This window comes from Canis aureus, chromosome 5 (assembly GCF_053574225.1).
Source record: "Canis aureus isolate CA01 chromosome 5, VMU_Caureus_v.1.0, whole genome shotgun sequence".
NCBI classification, from domain to species: Eukaryota; Metazoa; Chordata; class Mammalia; order Carnivora; family Canidae; genus Canis; species Canis aureus.
Window position 1 is genome coordinate 8070714 of NC_135615.1, and position 24726 is coordinate 8095439.

Sequence of the window (24726 nt, forward strand, 5' to 3'; positions counted from 1 at the left end):
CCGCCCCCGGGAAACAGCTCGGCGCGGCGGCGGAGCGAGGCGCTTCTGTCACTTGGCGATCGCGGGCGCCCGAGCGCGGCCCCGGCCCGGCCCGGCGAGGCGAGGGGAGAGTCCGGCGGCCGCCGCCCCGCCCCACGCCCTCCCGCGGCGGCCGAGAGCCCGGGCCCGGCCGGGGCGGGTCGCGGCGGTGCCTGGGAGCGGCCGGCCGGGGGCGGCGGCCTCGGAGCGCGGCGGCGGGCAGCGGCGGATCGTCCTCGCGCCGGGCGTGCGGGGCGCGCCGCCGGGGGCCCGCCAGCCCCGAGCGGATCCACTCGCCCCGCTTCCTCCGGTGCGTGTCTGCTTTGCTTTCCGCCCCGGCCGAGAGGGCGCAGCGCCCGCGGGCGGGTGGAGAGCCCGGCGCGCCGCGGGCTCCCTCCCTTCCCGCCACCCCAGGCCACCCCGCCCGGCGCTGGCGCGGGGCCGGAGGGAGCCCGCGGCGGACGCCCGGCGGGGGCGGGGGCGGAGGGGCCGCGCCCGCGTGTGCGGAGCGAGGGAGGGCCGGGGGAAGGAGGGAAGGGCACAAAGGCCGGCGGCGGGCGCCGAGGTCCGGCCGGCCGGCCGTGGAGGAGGGGCGCCTCCCGTCCGCTCATGAATATTAACCGAGCCTGCGGCCTAGCGCGTCCCGGCCGGGCCCGGCGCCCGCCCGCGTCCCCGCTCTGCTCGCCGCCGCGCCTCGGGAGCCGGGCCGGGCGGGCTGCGAAGGGTAAGCCCCTCGGTTTGGGGGTTTCCCCCGGGTCTCCCGACACCTTTAGAGAAGTGCATATTTGGGCCGCCCTTCCCGGGAGATCGAGATCACCGACCCGCCTCTGGAAGGGGCGGAGGAAATAGTGGTGGGTGGGTGGTGGTTTTTTTTTTTTTTTTTTTTTTTTTTTTTTTTTTTTTAATCTTTTCCCTTCCCGAGGTGGCCCCAGGGCAAGGGAAAGAGAGTGCCGAATGGTAGTTCGGGGAGCAGCAAGTAAAGTTGCCCGGGCTGCGGCTTCATTTCTGTCGCTCCAGAATAATGCCCCGGAGAGGGAGCTGCGCCCGGGTCCCGCCCGCGGCCGCGCACACCTCCCCGCCCAGCGCCGCCGCGGGCCAAGCCAAACAGCCGCCTCCTCGGGGGCGGCCTCGGGGCGCAGGGCTCACCCCGTCCGCCCGCCGCCGGCCCGGCCGGCGCTGCCCGCCTCCGAGGCTGGCTTTTTGTTTTTATTTTGGTGGTGGTGGTGGGGCGGGGGGTGTAGGGGAGCGATCCGAGCTTTTGGAAAGTATCATTCCATTTTAATCTCGTGGGGGAGAAAACTTCCCGTTAAGTGTACGTGTCTGGGTGATGCCCCAGAGCCTATCTGTACACGCTCTCTTTTGCCCAGAAAATACATTCATTAAAATGCACTCGAAAAGGGATTTTTTTTTTCCCCCTGAAGGCTGCACGCCACCCAGGCGTGTTTGGCGCACACACCGTGCACTTAGGATGCTTCTCATTTTCTCTCCCCCTGATTTCTGGGTTTTTCCTCTTTTCTTTCTGCTTTCTAAGGGAGGATTATTTCCCCTTTCGTGCGTGAGGTTCACCAGCATGGACCGGATGATCTTTCCGAGTGCTGGAAACGCGAACTTGGTGTAGACTGTAGACTGGTGGCAAGGCTAAGGTCAGCGTCTGGAGAAAGTTCACGCCCTTTAACTCTTCCCTGTTCTAGGCGAGGTCTCTCCGGGAGCTGAGCTCGAGCCTTGCGACCCACTCGGATTGCCCTCGGTCGCGGAGTAGCGCCCGGAGGAGGGGGACCGCTTTCTGCAGTTGGCCTCCGTAGCTGCCGAGAAGACCCGTCGTCTTTGTGTGTGTGTGTGGTTTTTTTTTTTTTTTTTAAACTCTCGAGAGATGGACGAAGACGGTGAAGTCAGTTGAAGTCCGAAGAGATCATCAGGGCGTTTTGCAGGAGCTTTCATAAAAACGTTTCGTTCCCGGGCGCATTCCTCGGTTCTCCAGCCCTGCACCTCCTCGGAGCCTGGTGTGTGGCATTTCTTCCCTTTTCGGTGTGTGGTGGCATCCCGCCCCCCAATGTGGACCCCGAAGGGTTGGTCCCTTCTTTATAATTTGAAATGAAATGATGGCCACACGCCGGACTGGTCTGCCGGAGGGAGATGGTGACAAGCTCAAGGCCTGCGGGTCCCCCACCTGTGAGGTAAGCGCAGAGGCAGCATCTTGGGCTGCTGCCATCTGCAAGGTGTCCTGCTGGCGTTGGGGTTGGCGGGGAGGTCAGCTGCCAGGGGCTTGAGGAGAGGCCTTGGGGCCTTTGGGCTGGTTTGTGGGAGTTCCCCAGCTTGACTCCAGGGCAGTGCAGCCTTGCCCGCTTTTGCTTCCAGGGACTGCCAGTGATTCCGCAAGAAGGGTTTCCTCACTTAGAAATGCCCCATCTTGCCCCATCACCTCAGAGCCGGGAATCCTCCCATTTCAGGTGACTGGAAATGCTACAAGTGTCTCTGTCTTCTGTCAGTTCCGTCCACCAGTAGTTTTAGAGTTGGGCGGTGCCGGGGATGCCTTTGTGCATTCTGTGGGTCTGTATCCAGGATCCGCTCTCAGAGGTGGAGAGGGGGCAGCTGGTATGCCTGCTGCAACGGGGACTCGGCTCACTTGGGCTTTGATGGGTATTCGGGCTTGCTGTTGCTGTGACTCTCTGCTCTGGGTAGAAAAACAAGTCTTTTCTCTCCTGGACAGTTTGAGCACAGCCTGGAAAAACAGATTTGTAGAAGTTGTGATTCCAGCTCGCTGAAAAATCCTTTCCTGCCTTTACCTGTTCCTTTATTTATGTCCTTCTTTTCACCCTGGGAAGTGCTGGGAAGTTCTGTGAGCGGCCCTTGGGTGTCAGGTGGCTTGCATTGGCTTTAGGCCATCATCTTTGGGAAGGCTCGGAAGATTACAGGCCAGGCTTTCTGAAAATTTTTAAGTAGGCAGGACAGAAATCAGAAAAGCCGTTAATTTATGACACCCATATGCCCTGTTGCCTCTCATATTCTTTCTTCTCCTTCTATACATTTATCTTCTTTTTATATTCTACTTAATTCTATAAGGGCTATATTGTGTTTACATAGTTCTTGGTGGTTTCTGTAATTTGCTAACTAAATGTACTGACTATTGTTATACTTTGAACTTTACTTTTGAGCCGTCTATGTTTTTATTGACAGATTGACTAGGTTATAGTAACATCCTCCAAAGAGCCTTTACTCTCATTGTTTCTTTTGTGCCTTGTCAGTGTTAAATTTTAAGTTCATGGCCATTGAAACAAGGCCTACTTCTGTGTGTGTGAGTTTTGGTATTTTAATAAAAATGAGTCAAGTTCAATTGTTTTTAAAGCAGGCAGAGAAACTTGCTTCATGTAGCTTACTTCATATTGGGTTAGAAAGTTTATGTAGAAAATACAGGAAGGTGGGTACAGTGTCCCATAACTATACAACTCCGTAGAAGGGGGTTACAGTTAGAATTCGTGCTTTACTTTTTGACACCTGTAAACACCTGCTTGCAGGTAAAAACGTGATTAAGTATAACACCACAATCCTCTGATCACGGTAAACCATAATAACTCCTTTTGGAAGGCCTACGTACAACTTGGCGATTGCTTAATGTGTATTGTAGTTACATAATGATATGTACTGTGGTCCCAAAGCCTTATTCGTCATTGTCTTGTGAATACTTTAATTAGCATGTTATTTGCATTATATTTGCAAAAGCTAATGTTATTTGATTTTTGGGGGGGAGAGGGGTGTCATTTAAGGGATGTCCCCAAACCAAGAATTTATATTAGATACATCTTGTCCTTGGCTAGAAGGCAGTGTTTCCAGTTGCACACTTGGCTTATATTAACACTGACAGTTATGTATTTTTTTTAAGAGCTGTGACATTTGTTTTCATTTGGATGTTTCTGCTGGCATAACCATATTACTTGTAGTTTGGGAACCAAGAAATCATTCTGTTGCCTGTATTTTGCTAATTTAAAGATTATACACAGAACTTGAGTTTGATATTAAGCTATCATATTGTTTGGCTTTTTAAAGAATAGGTAGATAGTTACCCTAATTCTATGTGGGAATAGAAATAAAGGGGCTATATGCTGTCAGACAACATTTTAATATCTCAGCTTAAGGAGTAATTATTGCCTGTTTCATTGTTGTGCATTTACCTCTCACTGATACTTTGGATGCACTTTAAATCTTGTGAATATTTATTAGTAATAAAAAGAGAGTTGCCGCTGGAATTCTTTGGATTGATACATATTTAAGTCTTGAAACACTGCACTTAATTTTTGTGTTTAATTTTATTAGAAGTATTACATTCTAGAGTAGTACTGTCATTCTTTAAAAGCTTTTAGAAACCGATAGCCATGTTCCTAAATGTGTTGGAATACACACATTTATGTGTTTCTACCTACCAAAGACACAAGCATACATATCTTAATACTAATATTGTTTATCAGCCTAAAACTTAACTGTGTAGGACAGAAGAAATTAATGTAGTAAATTAATAGGAATCTCTGATTCATGGCTTATCTAGTTAATTCCACCGTTGTAAATAATGTGGAACTACTTGTTCATCATATGTATTAGAATCTAATTGTGTTGGTACATGAATAAATGTAAGCACCACTCCCCAAGCATATATTGGAAGGTTAAAAACCAAACAAATGCCAAACAATCCTCTTCAAATAATGAATTGTGACAATTCAGTAGAATATATCTTGGGATTGTACAGTAAGGATGGCACAATTCTATTCATGCAGAGTTACATACTTTGTGTGTCTGAAAACATCATTTTACTCTCTGAGCTGGTGTGTTGTGTGCGTGTGTACAGTCTGGTCTGTGAAGTCTTCCGACATTTAGCCTTGAAGTGGCGTTGCTCACAGAATCGCTTAATTTAGACTGAATCCTTGGTGATAATCATCACCCCTTTCATACACTATAGAGCTCATCCTTTAAGGTTCAGCTTGCCTCCTTTTTTTTTTTTTTTTTTTTTTTAACCAACTCATTCCTCAGCTTTTTAGACCACATTATTTTTCCTGATTCTAATACTTATTTCATTTTTTTTTATCTGTAGGCCATAGTATTCCCCAGGGATAGAATTTTCAGCCCTTCCACAATCGGTTGTTAAAATAAACATATTTACTGATGCTAATTAGTATTATTTATTAATTTATTTCATTTGATGTTTGGCTTCTTCATCTAGACTGAGATTATCCCAGGACTAAAATGTATTATAGCTGATGAAAGAGAATCATTGGTTGATTTTGGAATAGTGTAGATAATACAGTAAGGCATTTTTCTGTGTCTGAACTATGAGAATTCATCCTTTTGCTCCTCTTTCTGGAATACTGTGCACTTGGCTTTTGTCCCTTGTTCCTTCTCAGGCGCTATCTTGGGCACTCTCTCTTTCTTTCTCTCTCCCTTCCCCCTTTCTCTCCCTGGGGTTCTTCTTCCTCTCTGCCCCCCTTCATGTTGGCTTTACCTAGAGCCAGGCTCTTGCCATTCCTCTACTCTTTCTCACTTCCAAGGGTCTCACTTTTCACCCTCCCATGGCTTTAATCTGCTTGCTGGTGATTCTAAATTTACAGCTCAATCCCACGTGTTATAGTTGCTCTCCAGACCTATTTGCTAAACTGGTTTTTTTTTTTTTTTTTTTGGATCACCCACAGGCATCAAACTTAACAAATTTTACTCCTACCAGCGACCTTCCCCTCTGGCGGAGTTCCTTCTTTTAGTGAATAACACCAGCTATCTCCTTATCTGTCCCAGTCAAAAACCGGGTTATCATCCTTGACCCTTCTCTCTCCTCATTCTTCCTATCCAAAGTCCTACCAAGTATGCATTCCAGATCCTGCAGCCACTACCTGAGTTTGGGTCAGCCACAGCCCAGGCTCCCTGACTACCTTCCCAGCCTTGAGCCCGGTTCCCAGCCTTGAGCCTGGTCCTCCGCAGGCACCCTGGACCTGCCATACTCACAGTGCTCCTCCTTCAATCCAAGGTCAGTTGTTACATTCCCCCTGGGAGAACAATTTTCTGGTTTCCCATCGCTTGTGGAATAAAGTTCAAACTCTTGAGAAGGCTGAAAGGACAGTAAATAATCTTCTCCTACACTTTGTTCCACTGGGGACACTGTTTGTTCCATGCTTCTCTCCACTTTGGGTCCTTTCAAATACTGTTTCCTTCCACCCTTCCAGCTTCTCCTCCTCCACCTCCCTCCTGCCTGCTTTTTCATCAATCTGGTCTCTCCTTCACCATCACTAACTTAGGAAAGCCTTTCCTGACCGTCTAGGACTGGAGTAGTTACCCCCCAGTGCATTATTCCCAGACACCCTTTGCTTTATTAGGAATAGTGCCTGCGAATTGCTTTATCCGTATTCCCCCCTGGACTGCAACTCCCATAGCAACAGGCACCCTGTTTGCTTGGACTGTGTCTGGCTCATAGTAGGTACTCAGTAAATACTGTTGAATTAGTGAAGGAATATGTAGGAAGGGCTTTAATTTTTCTTCAGTGTTCACCTAGATTCGGGTACACTGTACTGTCTTGATTATCCACCTACCTTATTGGTCCCTCCTCCTCACTTCTCAGCCTGGTAATTTCCTCAACTTTCTGGCCTGCTGAATCTTCATATACATCAGGGTTGAGTTTGACCCTCTTTCTTTTTTCTGTGTTGACTTTCCTTTTTTTTTTTTTTTTTTTTTTTTTTAGATTTTATTTATTTATTCATGAGAGACACACGGAGACAGGCAGAGACACAGGCAGAGGGAGAGGCAGGTTCCCTTCAGGGAGTCTAATGCAGGACTTCATCTCAGGACCCTGGGATCATGCCCTGAGCCAAAGACAGATGCTCAACCACTGAGCCACCCAGGTGACCTTGTGCTCACTTTCCTGACTTTAAACATCAAGTATATACTGATAATTCAAATATATACCTGTATAGTTGTGTGTGTGTATGTGTGTGTCCACCCCTGTCTGGTCTCTATATCCCTTAAAGTCAGATTCCTACATCCACCTGACCACTGAGTCTCCACTTGGAGAGTAAAGAGGCATATCAAAAACCAGATTCCAGATTCTCTGCATCCACTCCTCCTGCCCACCTTCCCAGTTCCCTCCTCTCAAGCACCAGCACTCTGGCCTTTCAGGTCAGGCTTCTTGGAGTGATCTTTGATCTCTCTCATGCACACTATACAAATCTGGGTGACTGTCAGCCTCACGTGCTTGCCCTCTTGGAGTCTGTTCTCCACACGGTAACCAGAGCGAACCTTCTGTAGATCAGAGCGTGTCACTCCTTTGCTCACATTCCTCTGATGGCTTCTCATTTCCCTCAGGGTTAAAAGCTGAAGTCTTTATAGGCCCTGCAGAGCCCCACACAATCTGCCCTCCCACCTCCTGGACCTCACCTTCTGCTGCTCTCACTGCCTTCCCTCTGTACTGGTCATTCTGGACTCTTGAGCACACTCCTGGGCGTGGCATTCCCCAGAGCCTTCCCACCACTAGCTGTATCCTCCACTGGGAGCACTCTCCCCACTCAGGTGTGTGCAGGGCTCGCTTCCTTGTCTCTTTCAGGTCTTGCCTTGAGGTCACCTGAGTGAGGCCTTTGCTGACCATTGGGTTTATCGAACACCTTCCCCCTGCTCCCATGACACACCTTGCTTGCCTTTACTGTGCATCTGATATGCTTATCCATCTGATTTTGCTTATTTATTGGGGCAGATCATGTATCTTGAATGCTAGTATTAAGTGTGGTTCGTTTTGTTCACATGGTACTTTCTGTGCCAAGAAGAACGCCTAGCCCATTGCTGGCCCACAAATATTTTTTTCCAATGAGTGAATGAATGAGTGAGTCAAGACTAAGAAAAATTCTAAAACGTTATTGAGTTTGTGTAAGGATACAGAACATGTGAATACTTAATTTAGATTATACAGAAGTGTGTAGGGTATGAGTATTTTGTTTTCTGGACCTCCATTTTCATTAGGACTACTGTTCACATCTTTGGTACCTTTTTTTCTTTGCATCTTTCCTCCCTTTGGGAAGCCTGTAACCAAGTAACAGTAACCCACACAGTGTGTACACACGTGTATGAAATAATTTGCACTAAGAGGTGAGATAATGGTAATTAACACACCAGTGGATGGGGACATGGGCTGGTGGGGAAACTATAAAAAGATAATGTGTCTGTATTGGTAAAATATTTTGTCTTAAAACGAACGGCTAGTCTATTAACGTTCTTTATTAAACATTTTTCAATATCATAAACATTTCATCACAAGTTAAAAACGATCATGACGTTGGTTATGACAAAATGTTAGCCGTTGTTCATTCTAGATGATGAGAATTTGGGGATTACATTATTTTTGTATTTTCTCTTTTTTGCTTAATTCCAAAACTATGATCAACAGACACCACTTACAGATTTTTAAAAATAGGCAGTATGTCACTAGTCTTGTGGAACTCTGACTTCTTGAAAACCTATACTGTTTAAAATAATACATACTTTTTGAGAAGGATACACACTTACTCAAAACAGTACTTGAATATTTTTTTAAAAACGTGTTTTTTTTGTTTTTGTTTTTCAGGGGAGGCCTAGGACTCATTCTAGGCTCATTGTAGTGCCATGTAATATAACACTATTATTTAACTTTAAACATGTGTTCCTTTGTATACCTGAGTCTGTATGTCAGAATACCATTGCATGTCAAAAGCTTTATGCTGCGGGTTGCGATTAAAGGTAAAGCCTTCCAGAATTCAGATCAGCAGCAGTAGCAGCAGCAGGTATGAAGTGACATTACAGCAGAATTCCAGATATGAATGAATTGGGTGGGACCTATCACTAGATGCAGGCCATCAGCAAATGAGTACCCCCAGCTACAGAAAATTTCTCAATACATTGTCTGTGTTTCTTAGCATTTGTTTTCTTCCGAGATAAACATTTTGTGAAGTCCTTATTCTTTGGTTACAGAATCTCTGATCCTTTTTCATTTCTTCAGTTTTTACCAGGTCAAATTATTCTAGTACAAAAGTGATATTCCATTTCTTTTGTTCTCTGCTTTGTGAAGGGACCTGTCATCTTATTATACTTAACAATATGGTGATTTCAGCGTGAGCAATGCTAGTGTGGGTAAAGACGCACAGATGCCATTACTGAATGCAGCTACTTTCTGTTACAGAAAGACCATATGGGAGGCACTTGTTTTTCTTTCTGGTTGATGTGATTAGATTAGCAAACCAAAAGGTTATTAGACTTAAAGATTGTCCTATATTTATCTACTTTTAATTGACCATAAAGAATTAAGTATGTTAAATCTAATGAGCATTTTATATGTTCTATTGGTTTAGAGTAGGAAGATGTCTTCATGTAAAAACTTCATTTTGGATTGCTTCCACCAAAATAGTTTTTTAGTCGAAGCTGTCATATTCTTAAATAAATTGAAGATTGTGCAAATATTTTATTTCACAATAAAATCTGGAAGATGGCCTTTTGTACTTCTAAAATAATCTGAGGGACAAGCAGATACACTGTACTGTGGTTTAAGAAACTAATTGTTTTTTTCTAAGTCCTCTTTTGTCTAGTTCTCCATGAATATGCAAGGAATCCCACTGTGTAGATTTGTGAATAAGAGAATAGATTTAGAACCCATATTTGATATTTCTGAATGTCCATCTATTTTGGGGAAAGTTTTTGGGCAGACCAGAGAAAACTATTATTATTAAAAAATGGCAAGTTAAAGAGTGTATTTTCTTTTCCTTAGTTACATTGGCTGCTCTTAAGTTTTCTATTTGATACTGGGCGTGGTTTTGATTCAGAATTTGTTTCTTACTGCCTTTTCTCCTTGTCACGATCCACATCTGGCACAGTCATGAGTAGTGCTACATATGCAGTGCTTGCTCCTGATCCCATAACTACTGCTTCCTTCTTACACCCAAATGAGGACATAGTCTTTTGACTTAGACTCTTGTTCAGTGCATTAATCTTTAGTATATCTTGGCAGAACTTATATTCTTAAGAACATCTTGATTTTCTTTTTTCTTACAACGTGGAGAGTATCCTTAAATATCAGTAGTTAGAAAGCTGGGTTTATGATTACATTTCTTCTGGATATGTCTTCGCTACTGTGATCTTGGGGATTAATGGGCATCATTTTTTTTTCTTTTTTAACCTCAAGATATCCAGACATCTTTAATCCCCAGAAGTTTGATAGTAAGTAAAGATTCTGTATTTAAAAGAACTTGTGTTAGGTTGGTCAGTGAGTCCTATTTTCTTCTCTGGGTTCTACATACTGGCTTCTGGAAACGTATTATCTACCTAGTGAATGTGAAGTGGGTAAGGAAATGCTTTGGGCATCCAGCTTAAATCAGATATTAATTACAATGCTTTTATTTTTATTTACTTATTAAATTTTTTTTTAAGATTTATTTATTTTGTTATTTATATAGACACAGAGAGAGAGAGAGAGAGAGAGAGAGAGGCAGAGACACAGGAGGAGGGAGAAGCAGGCTCCATGCAGGAAGTCCGACGCGGGACTCGATCCCGGGTCTCCAGGATCGCGCCCTGGGCCAAAGGCAGGCGCTAAACCACTGAGCCACGCAGGGATCCCAATTATAATGCTTTTAGGAAATGTTTTCAATTTACCTTTTTTTTTTCATTTAATAGTGTATTATAGATACCCTTCTCTGCCCATAGGGAAGATATATACAATTGATCCTTGAACAACACAGGTTTGAACTGTGTGGGTCTGCTTATATGCAGATATTTTTTGACAAAAACAAAACAGTACTGTAAATATATTTTTCCATATGATTTTGTTAATAATAGTTTCTTTAGTTTACTCTATTGTAAGACTACAGTAAATAGTGTATTATATAAAATAAGTGTATTAATTGACTGTTTTTGTCATCCGTAAGACTTCCAGTCAGCAGTAAGTTCTGGGGAGTCAAAAGTTATATACAGATTTTGAACTGTGTGGGTATCAGCCCTCCTTCTGTGCACGTATGTCTATGTAGGTAGACACATACATACTTAGACACACATACATGTACTTCACCAATTTTGTAAATGGGGAAAGGAAACTTACAAAGCAGTGTACTTTTTAAAAAATACTGTATTTTCAAGTACTGTAATTTGGAAAAGAGGTAAGATTTATTTTGAATGGCTAGGAAGGACAGGGGTAGGATCTGTGGATAGATGAGCCAATTTATTCAGCTCTGTATTCAGAAAAAAAAAACTTTTTTTAAAGAAGGTAACTGAAATTGAATGTATTCTTTGTAGATAGGATGACCTTCACTTGGGGAATAATAGACAGAATTCCTGCTTTGGTAGGAATTTAAGTCAGGGAAATCTGGGTGATCATTAGAATCACTTGGGCAACTTATAAAACCACGGATTCTTATTCCCACCATTAAGCTAATGTTAGAATCCCTGGAAGTGAGACTGAAAAGCCTTAACTTTTAAAAAGATCCCCTGGTGACCTTCCAAGTTTGAGAAAAATAAGACTAAATGACATTCATAGCTCCTTCCAAAGTCTGAATTCTTATGGTATCCTGATTTTGGAATTTTTCTGCCCAGATTGAAAACAATGTAAAGAAAACAGGCAAAAAAAAAAAAAAAAAAAAAAAAAAAGAAAAGAAAGAAAACAGGCAAAAATATGGAGAGAAAATTTAAATGACTGAACAAGTGAAAATTTCAAGATTAAAATTGTAATTATTTTCTTATATTTTCAGTCACATGCATTTCTACATGTCATTAGTATACCAAAGTAATATTCTTTTCAGATAAAATAAACTTTATGTCAAAAGAGCACTTTAAAATTCAACCATGATATGTGTTGTACATTTTTGTGTGCACGTTATACTTTAACCAAAAGTTAATATTTTTTAAAGTTATAGAACTCTGATTCTGGTCATATTGAAGCTATTGATACGTTTTAGCTGTATTACAAAAGTAATTTGTTTTGTGTCATTTACAGAAAGGTATTTTTCTTTAAGCAAGTAACAGAATAATTTCTTTTGTGCATCTTATAGTCAGTCATTTGTTCATATTAACTCTATCAAGGGTAGTAAAAGTTACAATGCAATAAAACATATATATCCTCATTCTCTTTCTCTATGTGCTCTTTCATATTTATCATTCATATATATATGTGTGTGTGTATATATATATATGGTGCTCTTTGCTTAAGTATACATCATAAAGGGTTTCAGTAGGTATTCTAACATAAATAATAATAAGCTAATCATTAACAGAATATTTCTTTCCACATACCCTTCCAGTCATTTAACACTAGCAGCCATTCTGTCTGTCTGTTGAATCAGTCTTGTCTTTCAATCTCATGGAATGTGAGGTGCATTGGATAGCACAGTGCAAATACAATGCAAGCTAATGACAGACTCCAGTTGCCAATTCTGAAGAAGAGGCAGGATTTCTTGAAGTCATTGAAAGTGATGTTGGAGAAGGAGTAAAGATAAGGAGGCTCTGACAGAGTGAGACGGTAAACAAATGAAGAAGGCATAACCAAGGTTGATAGGCATCTCCAAAGAGAATGATTTGAATTCAAAGGAGTAAGAGGAGCCTTGGAGAAAACTGACGTCCTTGAATGTGATGGCATACATGCAAAGTATTTCTTGTCTTCTAGGATGTGATGTTTAGTTTATACCCCATGTGTCTGTTTTGCCAAGAGACACTAAAAAGTGGGTATGAGTATATCAATAGAAGAAGAATAAATGACAGTGGTGAATGGATTTCTCTTTTGCTTTCTTTTCCTAGGTAAAAACAGTGCTTCTGAGAGTTAATAGGAAATCCCAGATTCTCTAGTTGACTTTGATATAAAGCTGTTCAAACAGAGGTCCAGGGTTGCTTCTTCAAAGGTCCTCCTGTTAGAATAGTTGTTAGATACCCAAATATGTTAGAGTTCTGGATATTTGACATACCTTGGCTTTTTAAAATGCCTTTATTGAGGTATGATTGATATGTAAAAAGCTTACCTGGGCAGCCCTGGTGGCCCAGCAGTTTAGCCCCGCCTTCAGCCCAGGGCATGATCCTGGAGACCTGGGATCTAGTCCCACATGGGGCTCCCTGCATGGAGCCTGCTTTTCCCTCTGCCTGTGTCTCTGCCTCTCTCTCTCTCTCTCTCTCTCTCTGTGCGTCTGTCATGAATAAATAAACAAAATAAAAAAAAAAGCTTACATATTTAATGTGTACAACTCAGTGAGTTTGGGGATAAATATACAGCATGAAACTGTTCCCTCCATTAAGGCCATAAACATATTCGTGACCTCCTTAAGTATTATTGTTACTGCTATTTTTGCATTTGTGTGTGTGTGTATGTGTGTGTCTGCATTAAGAACTCTTAACATAAGATCTACCCTGTTGGCAAATTTTAAATATACAATACAGTACTGTTAGCTCTAAGCACTTTGCTCTATAGTAGTCTCCAAAATCTTGCATAACTAAAACTTTGTACCCTTTGACAATCACCTCCCCATTTTCCCTACTTTCCCTGGCCCCTTGTGATATAGTCTCTTCTTCTGTGAGTCTATTTCAGATTCCACATATAAATGAGATCATATAGTATTTATCTACTTTTCCATGACTGGCTTATTTCACTTAGCATATCTTCCAGGTTCATTCATGTTGTCACAAATGGCAAGATTTCTTTCTTTTTTAACACTGAAAAATATTATCTTTGAGATCCTGATTTCATTTCTTTTGGATAAGTACCTAGAAATGGGATTGCTGGATCATATGATAGTTCTATTTTTAATTTTTCAAGGATCCTCCATATAAATTGGCTGTACCAATTTACATTCCTTCCGATAGTGTGCCAGGGTTCCCTTTTTTCCACATTTTCCCTAATACTTTGGGTTTTTGTTGTTTAGCAATAGTCATTCTAACAGGATGAGGTGCTATCTCACTGTGGTTTTGGTTTGCATTTCTCTGATGATTAGCGAGGTTCAGCACCGTTTTATATAACTATTGGTCGTTTGTATGTATGTCTTTGTTGAAATGTTTGTTTAGATCCTTTGCACATTTTTCAATTGATACATTGTTCTGTTTTGCTTTGTTTTGTTTTTAAGCTGCCTTCATTTCTGACTCTCACTAGTTTTGGCTGCCTAAAGCACCAGTGATGCCTTACCAAAATGTACAGTTGATTAAAAATCACACAATTACAATGTAGACTTAGTGGGAGAGACTGGGTACCACTGGAGTCTTTCCTGGGGTGATGTGACCCAAACTAGAATCCCTAGTTGAAGATATTGACAGAACTTCATATCATAATCATAGTTTATGGTTACTAGAACTGCATCCGCTCTAGACAAGAGCTAATGCAAATTGTCTTCAGTTTAGGTGAGGACTTTGGAAGAAGAATCATTTTTCCCTATTTAATCCTTAGCATCTGTCACTGCTCTTGGCTGTCTTTTTATTTGATCATAATCTTGTATCTACTTTGAACCAGTACTGAAAATTGTGTTTGGATCAAGTGGGATCTCTAGGAAAAAGGTAGAGAGATATTTAAGGCTCTGAAATATTCATATATATTCAGGATGCATAAGGATACCAAAAACACATGGCTTAGAAAGTGAATACTGCTTGATTTTGCCAAACTATGGTGAAATGTTTAGCATAAATTTGATAGTTTGTCTTTTCTAGTTGGCTTTGAATTGACAGCAGACCAGAAAGCGACTTTATGTCAGTCTCTGGAAAGGATTTCAAACTTTAGAAATCAGTTTGTGTGATTAAGAGGAAAAACATTAAATGTCGAGATCAGGAATAAGAGAGGGGACATCATTCAGAGCCTGCAGACAGTAAAAAGATAAAAAGGGAATATTATGAACAACTTTAAGTCTATGAATTTGACAGTTAGATATTATGGGTAGATTGTGTGTAAGGATTCTGTACCCATTCAGATTTGTTTGTGTATGGTGGCAATGGGTTCCCAAACCAAGCCATTCTGCAGCATCAGCTGGGCATCTTATAACTCAATTCTGACACTGTCTGCCTGGAGACCACATCATAGCATCAGGTCCCACAGATTAAAAGCTCATTCCTGTAGGACTGCCCCCTCATCCTAGCCACTCATTTCGAGTCCAGGTTTGTTGTCTGACCCACCAGCTATAGATGGCTGTAGATCTGAGGTTCCAACATCCCCCTTCTTGGGTTCGATTACTTTGGTAGAGTGACTCAAAGAACTCAGAGAAACACTGACTAGATCACTGATTTATTACAAAAGAATATAACCCAGGAACAGCCACATGGGAGAGATGCATGGGACAAGGTACGGGGAAAGGTGTAGAGCTTCCATGCCCTCTCCAAGCACACTACTCTCCCCAAATCCTCACGTATTCACCAACCTGGAAGCTTTTGAACCCTATCCTTTTGGATTTTTATGGAGGCTGCATTACATATGCATAATTGATTAAATTATTAGCAATTGGTGAGTGATTCATACGCCAGCCCTTCTCTCCTCCCCTAAGGTCAGAGGGGTGGGCCTGAAAGTTCCAACTCTCTAATCACAGGTTTGGTTCTTTTGGCAACCAGCCCCTATCTTTAGGTGCAGTCCAAAAGTCACCGCATTAACACAACAAAAGACACCTTTGTTGCTCTTACCACTTTGGAAATTCCAAGGGTTTTAGGTGCTCTGTGCTGGGAATGGAGATGAAGACCAAATATGTATTTCTTAGTATAAATCACAATATTATACCTTGAGAGATTCAAATTCCCAAAACACCCCAGGAGAAATTAAAAAAAAAATCTGACTAGTCCTAAATCTGTTGAAGAAATTGATTTGTAGTTAAAAACCTACCCACAAAGAAGACTCCAGATCCTGATGGCTGCATTAACATATTCTATATGTTAGAATGTTTAAGGAAGAAATGAGTCCAATTCTATTCAAACTCAAAAAATGAGGTGGAGGGAATATTTCCCATCTCCTGTTTATGAGGCCAGTATAGGCCTGGTAATTATTAGACAAGACCATTATAAGGAAAGGAATTCAAACCACTAACCTTCATGGTTGTAGATAGAAAAATTCTTAACAATATGTTAGCAAGTTAAATCTAGGATAATAATGTCATGATTAAGTTGGAGTTATCGCAGAAATGAAAGATTGTCATTTTAACGTATTAATAATTAACATATTTAATAGCTTAACAAGAAACAATAAAGGAGAAAATTCATATGATCATCTCTCAGTAGATGCAGAAAAAGCATTTGACAAAATTTAACACTCATTCATGATAAAATCTCTCAGAAAACTGGGAATATAAAGAAATTTACCCCATTTGATAACAGAAACCTGCAGGTATCATACTTGGAGAAATGTTGAATACTTTACTACTAATATCAGGAACAGAGTAAGGATGTCTGCTCTCAGTACTTCTTTTTTTTTTTTTTTTTTAAAGATTTTATTTATTTATTCCTGAGACACACACACACACACACACACACACACACACAGAGGCAGAGACACAGGCAGAGGGAGAAGCAAGCTCCATGCAGGGAGCCTGACATGGGACTCGATCCCGGGTCTCCAGGATCATGCCCTGGACTGAAGGTGGCGCTAAACCGCTGAGCCACTGGGCTGCCCTGCTCTCAGTACTTCTGTTTGACAATATTGTGGAGTCCCTACTTAATGTAATAAATCATGAAAAGGAAATAAAAGGAAGGAAGGAAAAAGAGAATGAAGAAGTAAAACTTTTTATTTGCAGATGTGATTGTGCACAGAGAACATTGTAAGGGATCTACCAAAAACACTTTCTAGACCTAGTAAGTAGATTTTGCAAGGTCATAAGATACAGGAATACAAAGCTACTGTACAAAAATCAGTGTATTTCTATATATGAAACAACTGAGAAATGAAACAAAAATAATAGCCTTATTATTTTAATATCTTAAAGACAACCTAAATAAACAGATATAATACCATGTTTCTGGATTGGAAGACTCAGTATTATTAAGATGTGACTTAGCCACAAATTGCTGTATAAATCCAGTTCACTGCCACGTAAAATTCCAGCAAGGTTTAACAAATTTTTTATTAGAAATAAACAAGTTAATTCTAAAATTTATTTGGAAATGCAAAGGACGCAGAGTAACCAAACAACTTTGAAAAAAAGAATTAGTTTTATATTATTTATATTGTTATTTTATAATACTTAAAGTTACAAAAATCGTTAGTATAGAATTGCTTTAGTGATAGATATATATAACAATGAAAGGCAGTGGAGAATTGGGAGACCCATGCATACATGATTATTAGTATTCAGTGAGATGATTTGAGTGGTGCTGGAACACGTAGATATCCATATAGACAAAATGAACCTTTATCTTTACCTTACATCATGGAAAAAAGTTAACGCCAAATAGATCACTGACATACATGTAAAAGCTAGACAATAAAACTTCTAGTCAAGAACAAAATATGTGTGACTTTGGGGGTAGACAAAGAGTTCTGTGAAAGGACACAAAAGCACCAACCAGAAAAGAAAACAACACGATAAATTGTGTTTCATCAAAATGAAAACTTGTGCTCTTTGTAAAACACCATTAAGAAAATGAAAAGTAAAGCCACTGATGGGGAGAAAATATTTGTATTATGTGTATTTGATCAAGGACCTGCTTCCAGACAACCCAATTTTTAAAATGGGAAAAAGCAGAACTGCCTAAAAGAAGGTACATGAATTGTGTATCAGCACATGAAAAGATGTTCAATAGCATCATGATGGGGGGGGAGAATGCAAATTAAAACCGCAAAGAACTACCACTGTACTCCACTAGAATAGCTAAATTTAAGAAGAATAAAAATATTAAGGGTTATTGGGTATGTAGGATAATTGAACTCAAACATTGCTGAGAGGCATGCAGAATTACATAACCACTTAGAAAAATATTTTGACGATTTTCATTAAGTGAAGCATACATTTATCACGTGGACTACTCCTAGGTACTTACTCAAGGGAACTGAAAACAGTGTCCACAAAAGGACTCATACATGAATGTTCATAACAGCTTTATTCATAGTATTTCCAAATTTGAAACAGTCCCAAATCCATCAACAGACAACTGTGGTATATCCATGTAATAGTATACTACTCAGATATTTAAAAAGAACAAACTGTTGGGATCCCTGGGTGGTGCAGTGGTTTAGCGCCTGCCTTTGGCCCAGGGCACGATCCTGGAGACCCAGGATCGAGTCCCACGTCAGGCTCCTGGTGCATGGAGCCTGCTTTCCCTCTGCCTCTCTCTCTCTCTGTGTGTGTGACTATCATAAATAAATAAAAATTAAAAAAAAAAAAGAACAAACTGTTGATACGGTTAGCACCATGAATGAATCTCAAAATGCTGAGGAAAAAAAAGAAGCCAGACTTGGAAGAGTGCATGATTCTACTTATATAAAATTTCAGAACTTAGTCAACTAAGCTATAGTGAGAGAGAGCAGCAGATCAGTGGTTGTCTGAAGTTGGGAGGGCTTTGATTGCAGAGAAGCATGAAGGGAGTTGGAGAGATGAAAATGTTGGTTGTACGGTGGCTGTGTGGTTCTATGGATGTGTACAGTGGACAGAATTCACTGCAGCATACATTTTAAAGGGGGACACACTTTCTTCTGTATAAATTAAATTGCACTAAAATTTATTTTTTAAAAAAACCAGTTTGATAACACTAGATTTTGGTGAGGATGTAGAGCATCTGATACATTGCTGATGGGAGTGTAAAATGGTACAATATTTAAAAAAACCATTTGGCAGTTTCTTATAAAGTTCACCATATACCTACTTTATGATCTGCCATTTTCATTCCTACATAATTACCCCCAAGGGAAATAAAACACATGTTCACACAGAAGACTTGTTCAGGAATGTTCGTAACAGCTTTATTCATGATGGCTGCAAACCAGAAACAACTCAATGTGTATTAATAGGAAAGTAGCTAGATTTTCATTTATTCCTACTGTGGAATACTTTTTGGCAATAAAAAACAGTAGACTATGTACACATGCAGCAAGATGGATGAATATTGCCTGTGGAGGTAAGGAGACTTTCAGAATGACTAGAGGACACACAGGAAACTTCCTGGGGGTAATGGAAATGTTCTGTCTCATGAGGTTAGGGTGAATTACTTAGATACATGCATTTGTAGCATGTTATGAGCTGTATACTTAAGAGCTGGTGCTTTGTAAGAGTTAAACATTCTGTGTAAATATTTATGCCTCAATTAAAATAGGTGAAAATGCAATTAAAAATACAAAACACGGTTCATATGAGCAGCACATATACTAAAATTGGAACAATACAGAGAAGATTAGCATGGCCCCTGCACAAAGATGACACATATATTTGTGAAGTGGTCCATAATTTTTTTTAATGCAAAACAGGGAAAAAAACCTAAATATAATGAGAAGTTAATGGGCAAAACTAAAACTACCAGCTAAGACATTAAATACCTCACCCACTACTGGAATATTAGTTTTGTCTTCCCTTACTCTGAAATCCTCTCTCTCTCTCTCTCTCTCTATATATATATATATATATTTAAAGATTTTATGTATTTATTTGAAAGAGAGCAATGCATGAGTGTGGGGGAGCGGGAGCAGAGAGAGAGAGAGGGGAAGCAGACTCTCTGCTAAGCAGGGAGTTCACTTGGGCCTCCATCTCAGGACACTGGGATCATGACCTGAGCCAAAAGCAGACGTTTAACCCATGGAGCCACCCAGGCAGCAGCCCCCCTCCAACTATATTTTTTAAAAAGAAGGAAATCAAAATAATTTTAGCTTCTGTGATTTCTAAGATCTAATTTCAAAGTTTTTTTTCAAGAATAGTCAGGGAGAGAGTTGCTGTACCTTTCAGAAAGTTGACTTCTTAAAACTTTATAGCTCTAATACCGTATGTTACATCATATCGTTGGACTTATCTTATTCTCCTAAATAGTTTGGCAACATTCTTTTCTTTTCTAAAGATTTTATTTATTTATTCCTGAGAGACAGAGAGGGAGAGAGGGAGAGAAACAGAGGCACAGGCAGAGGGAGAAGCAGGCTCCATGCAAGGAGCCCAACATGGGACTCAATCTCGGATCTCCAGGATCATGCTTGGGCTGAAGGCGGTGCTAAACCACTGAGCCACCCTGGCTGCCCTTTTGCAACATTCTTAAGTTTTGTTTTTCAATAGAGAAAATTTTTCAAATTTTTTCCCCTTAATTATAGCTAACATTGAAAACTTCTAAGTAATTGAATATGAAAATTGAAAAATTACATATTCTGTAGATTTTAAATTACAAACTATTGATATATCTTGGATTTAATGAAACTGGCATGCAACGTTTAGGCAATTTAATTTTATCTAAACCTTTAATTTTTTTGGAAGCCTACCTAAATAAGTAAACTCTGAATACAGTTTGTATATATTAAAAAAAGTAGGGACGCCTGGGTGGCTCAGCGGTTAAGTGTCTGCCTTTGGCTCAGGGCGTGATCCCAGTCCTGGGATTGAGTCTTATGTTGGGCTCTGCGCGAGGAGCCTACTTCTCCCGCTGTCTATGGCTCTGCCTCTCTCTCTGTGTCTCCCATGAATAAATAAATAAAATCTTAAAAAGAAAAATAAAAGTAGTTGATTTGTTTGCTTATGAAAGTATTATACAAATTACTATAGTATAGATTCTTATGTAGGTAAAAACCTGTGTTGTACTGTTTCCCTTAGCTATGACAGGTAATTATATTTTTTATTTCAGAAATTCTTGATTAACTTTTTTTATCGTGGTAAAATACCACGATACAATGGTAAATACAATTTACCATTTTAGCCATTTTTACATGTATAATTAAGTGCATTAAGTACATTCACAGTGTTGTGTTATGATTATCACTATTTCCAGAACATTTTCATCATCCCAAACAAAAACATTGTGCTCATTGAGCTATAACTCCTCATTCCCCCTAACCCCAGTAGTGTCTATTCTGCTTTTAATATGAATTTGACTATTGTAGGTATCTCATAGAAGTGGAATCGTATAATATTTGTCCTGTTGTGTCTGGCCTATTTCACTTAGCATGAAGTTTTCAAGGTTGACCTGGTATAGAACATGTCAGAACTCCATTCCTATTTATGGCTGAATAATATTCTTTTGTATGTGATACTATATTTTCTCATCCGTTCATCTGTTGTTGTACACTTGGGTTGTTTTCACCTTGACCGTAGTGAATAATGCTGCTATAATGTTGTATGCAAATTTCTGTTTGAGTCCCTGTTTTTAATTCTTTTGATTATATGTTCAGACATGGAATTGCTGGGTCATATGGTAATTCTATGTTTAACATTTTGAGAAACTGCCAAACTATTTTCCACAGTGGCTGACCATTTTATATTTCTATCAACCAGTGTATGAGCATTGCAGTTTCTCAACATCCTCACCAATACTTGTTATTTTCCATTAAAAAATTACTTTTTAAAAATGATAGCTAACCAGCATACGTATGAAGTGTTATCTCATTGTAGTTTTGGTTTGCATGTCCATAATGACTAATGATGAATATCTTTTCATGTGCTTGTTGGACATTTGTCTTGTTTGCAAAATGTCTATTCTAGGTTGTTGCCCATCTTTAAATTGGGTATGTTTTTTGTTGTTAACTTGTAAGAGTTCTTTATATATTCTTGATATTAATCCTTTATCAGATATATGATTTACAAATATTTTCCCCCATTTTGTATGTTTTATTTTCACTTTCTTGATAGTGTCCTTTAATGCATAAAATTTTAAATTTTTATGAAGCCCAATTTATCTTTCTCTTTTGTTGCCTTTGCTTTTGGCATCATAAGGAAGAAGTGATTGCCAAATCCAAGGTCTTGAAGATTTTCCACAATATGTGAAAACAATATGTGTTTTGTAGTTTTAGCTCTTAAATTTAGATATTTGATCCATTTTGGGCCAGCTTTTCTGTTTTTTTTTGGGGGGGGGCAGCTTTTCTATACAGTATACAGTAAAGGTATTATTTCATTCTTGTGGATATCCAGTTTTTTCTGCACCATTTATTTGAAAAACTATCCTTTCCCCATTGAATGGTCCTGGCACTGAATTGAAAATTAATTTACCATATATGTGAGAATTTATTTCTGGGCTCTGTAATATTTTCCATTGATCCATAGGTCTATATTATACCACAGTGTGCCAGTAGCACGCTGTTTTGATTACTGTAGTTTTGTAGTAAGTTTTCAAAGTGGGGAGTGTGAGTCTTCAAACTTTGTTATTATTGTTTTGTTGTTGTTGTTCCTTTTTTTTTTTTGTTTTTTTACATTACTCAGTCCTCATCATGATAAGTGTACTGTTCAGTCTCTATCATCTATTTTACCCATATCCCACCCACTCCCCTCTGGTAACCATATGTTTGTTATCATAGTTAAGAATCTGTTTCTTGGTTTGTCTCTTTCACTTTCTTTTTCCTTTGTTCAATTTGTTTTGTTTCTTAAATTCCACATATGAGTGAAGTCATGGGGTATTTGTCTTTCTTTGACTAATTTTGCTTAGAATTATACTCTCTATCTCTATCCATGTTGTTGCAAATGTCAAAATTTCATTCTTTTTTATGGCTGAATAATAGTCCATTGTGTGTGTGTGTGTGTGTGTGTGTGTATCTTCTTTACCCATTCATCTACTGATGGACACTTGGGCTGCTTCTGTAATTTGGCTAATGTAAATAATGCTGCTATAAACATAAGGGTGCATGTATCCCTTTGAATTAATGTTTTTGTATTTTTTTGGTAAATACCCAGTAGTGAAATTCTTGCATTGTAGGCAGTTCTACTTTTAACCTTATTTATTTATTTATTTACTTACTTACTTACTTACTTATTTATTTATTAGGATCCCTGAGATAAAGAGTTAGATGCTCTACAGATTGAGCCAGCCAGGTGGCTGTTTTTTAACCTTTTGAGAAACCTCCATAATGTTTTGCACAATGGCTGCACCAGTTTGCATTCCTACGAACAGTGCATAAGGGTTCCTTCTCCTTCACATCCTTACCAACACTTGTTATTTCTTGTATTGTTGATTTTAGCCATTCTGACAGGTATGAGGTGATAGCTCATTGTACTTTTGATTTACATTTCCCTGATGATGAGTGATGTTGAGCATTTTTTTCATGTACCCGTTGACTATCTGTGTGTCTTCTTTGGAGAAATGTCTGTTCATGTCTTCTGCCCATTTTTAAATTGTATCATTTGATATTTGGAAGTTGAGTTATGTAAGTTCTTTATAGATTTTGGATACTAGCCCTTAATTGGATATGTGCTTTGCAGATATCTTCTCCCATTCAGTAGATTGCCTTTTAATTTTAATTTTGTTGATTATTTTCTTCACTGTGTAGAAGTTTTAAATTTTGATACAGTGATTTATCAAAATTTTGATCCAGTGATTTAAATTTGCTCTTTCTTTTTTTTAAAAGATTTTATTTATTTACTTGAGAGAGAGAGAGAGACAGAGAGAGTGAGCACAAGTTGGGGGAAGGGCAGAAGGAGAGGGAGAGAAAATCCAAAGCAGACTCTGCACTGAGCGTGGAGCCTGCGCTGGGGTTCCCTTCCACGACCACAGATTATGACCTAAGCTTAGACCAAAAATCAGACACTTAACTGACTGAGCCACCCAGGTACCCCTATTTTTGCATTTTTTTTCCTTGAGACATATCTAGAAAAATATTGCTATGGCCAATGTCAGAGAAATAACTACCTGTACTCCCTTCTGCGATATTTATGGTTTCCGGTCTCACATTTAGGCCTTTAATTCATTTTGAGTTTATTTTTGTGTATGGTGTAAGAACATGGTCCAGTTTATTCTTTTGCATGTAGCTGTCCAGTTTGCCCAGCACGCTTTGTTGAAGAGACTTTTTCCCATTGGATATTTTTCTATGGTAGTGTTTTTGCTTTTCTCCAGATAATATTAACAGGGAAAGTCAGGAAAAAGTGAATTTGTTTCTGTTAGATTAACTGTGTAAATCCCAAAGACTTTGTTTGCCAGATGATCTCAAACCTCTAGTTTGGAAAAGAGACTAGTTGGATTTTTTTGGTTTTAGAGCAAAAGTATAGACCATCAGAATAGATTCCTAATAGATGGAAATAAAAGAGTAATTAAGTCTTTGCAAAGGGTGATAACGGTTGTTAAAGATCTACATAATGTATACTTTTTTTTTGCCTAAAAATATATAAATCAGAGAAAAAGTTAATTAGTAGCCTTTTGATTTCTAGCATTAGATATTTATTTGTTTTGAGTGTCATAGTCTTTTTAATATTCTTTATTCCTATTGCACTTTAGGTATTTATACTCTTGACATTTACTAACCTTTTATTTAATCTTAATATACTTTTGGTAAGTTCTAGGTTCTAATATCTGTTTCCTGGAAACATACAGTAAGACAAAGTATATTTTAGATAATTTTTTAGGGTTTTTAGAGAGAACACTGAACCTTTATTAAGTACCTTAACATTTATCATTTACGTCATTTAATCCTGTCAGCCACCATATATCATATATAAAAAAAATGTTTTTCCAAAGAAAAAGTTCATTTAAAGCTGAATGACTGTGACAGGATTTAGAGTACACATTCTTCTTCCACATAATGTCTCACTGTCCAACATCGAACATTTACTCAAAGCAAATGGCAGATCCATTGTCCCTTGAATATATGTAAAGTCTGAAGTGTTTTCATGTCTGTTCATGTTCATTTTGCCTGAAATGCCT

The 24726-nt window shown here is 39.6% G+C and overlaps 1 protein-coding gene and 1 non-coding gene across 7 annotated transcripts in view; both read left to right on the plus strand.

The window, feature by feature from the left end:
* Window positions 1–191: 191 nt before the first annotated feature.
* ARHGAP21 (Rho GTPase activating protein 21) overlaps window positions 192–24726 on the plus strand; it is a 136274-nt gene continuing 111739 nt past the window's right edge. For 3 of the 6 annotated variants that reach the window (XM_077896772.1, XM_077896775.1, XM_077896777.1), the window contains exons 1-2: window positions 594–742; window positions 1710–2192. In XM_077896772.1, coding sequence (XP_077752898.1) covers window positions 2115–2192 — 78 coding nt within the window. In that variant the 5' untranslated portion in view covers window positions 594–742; window positions 1710–2114. Of the gene's footprint in view, window positions 329–593; window positions 743–1355; window positions 2193–2373; window positions 2466–24726 lie in introns of those variants that run through there. The other 3 variants (XM_077896778.1, XM_077896773.1, XM_077896774.1) reach the window with 3 other exon arrangements.
* LOC144315060 (U6 spliceosomal RNA) lies at window positions 19264–19368 on the plus strand. Its single transcript, XR_013380863.1, has one exon. It is a non-coding gene; the product is annotated as a U6 spliceosomal RNA (small nuclear RNA).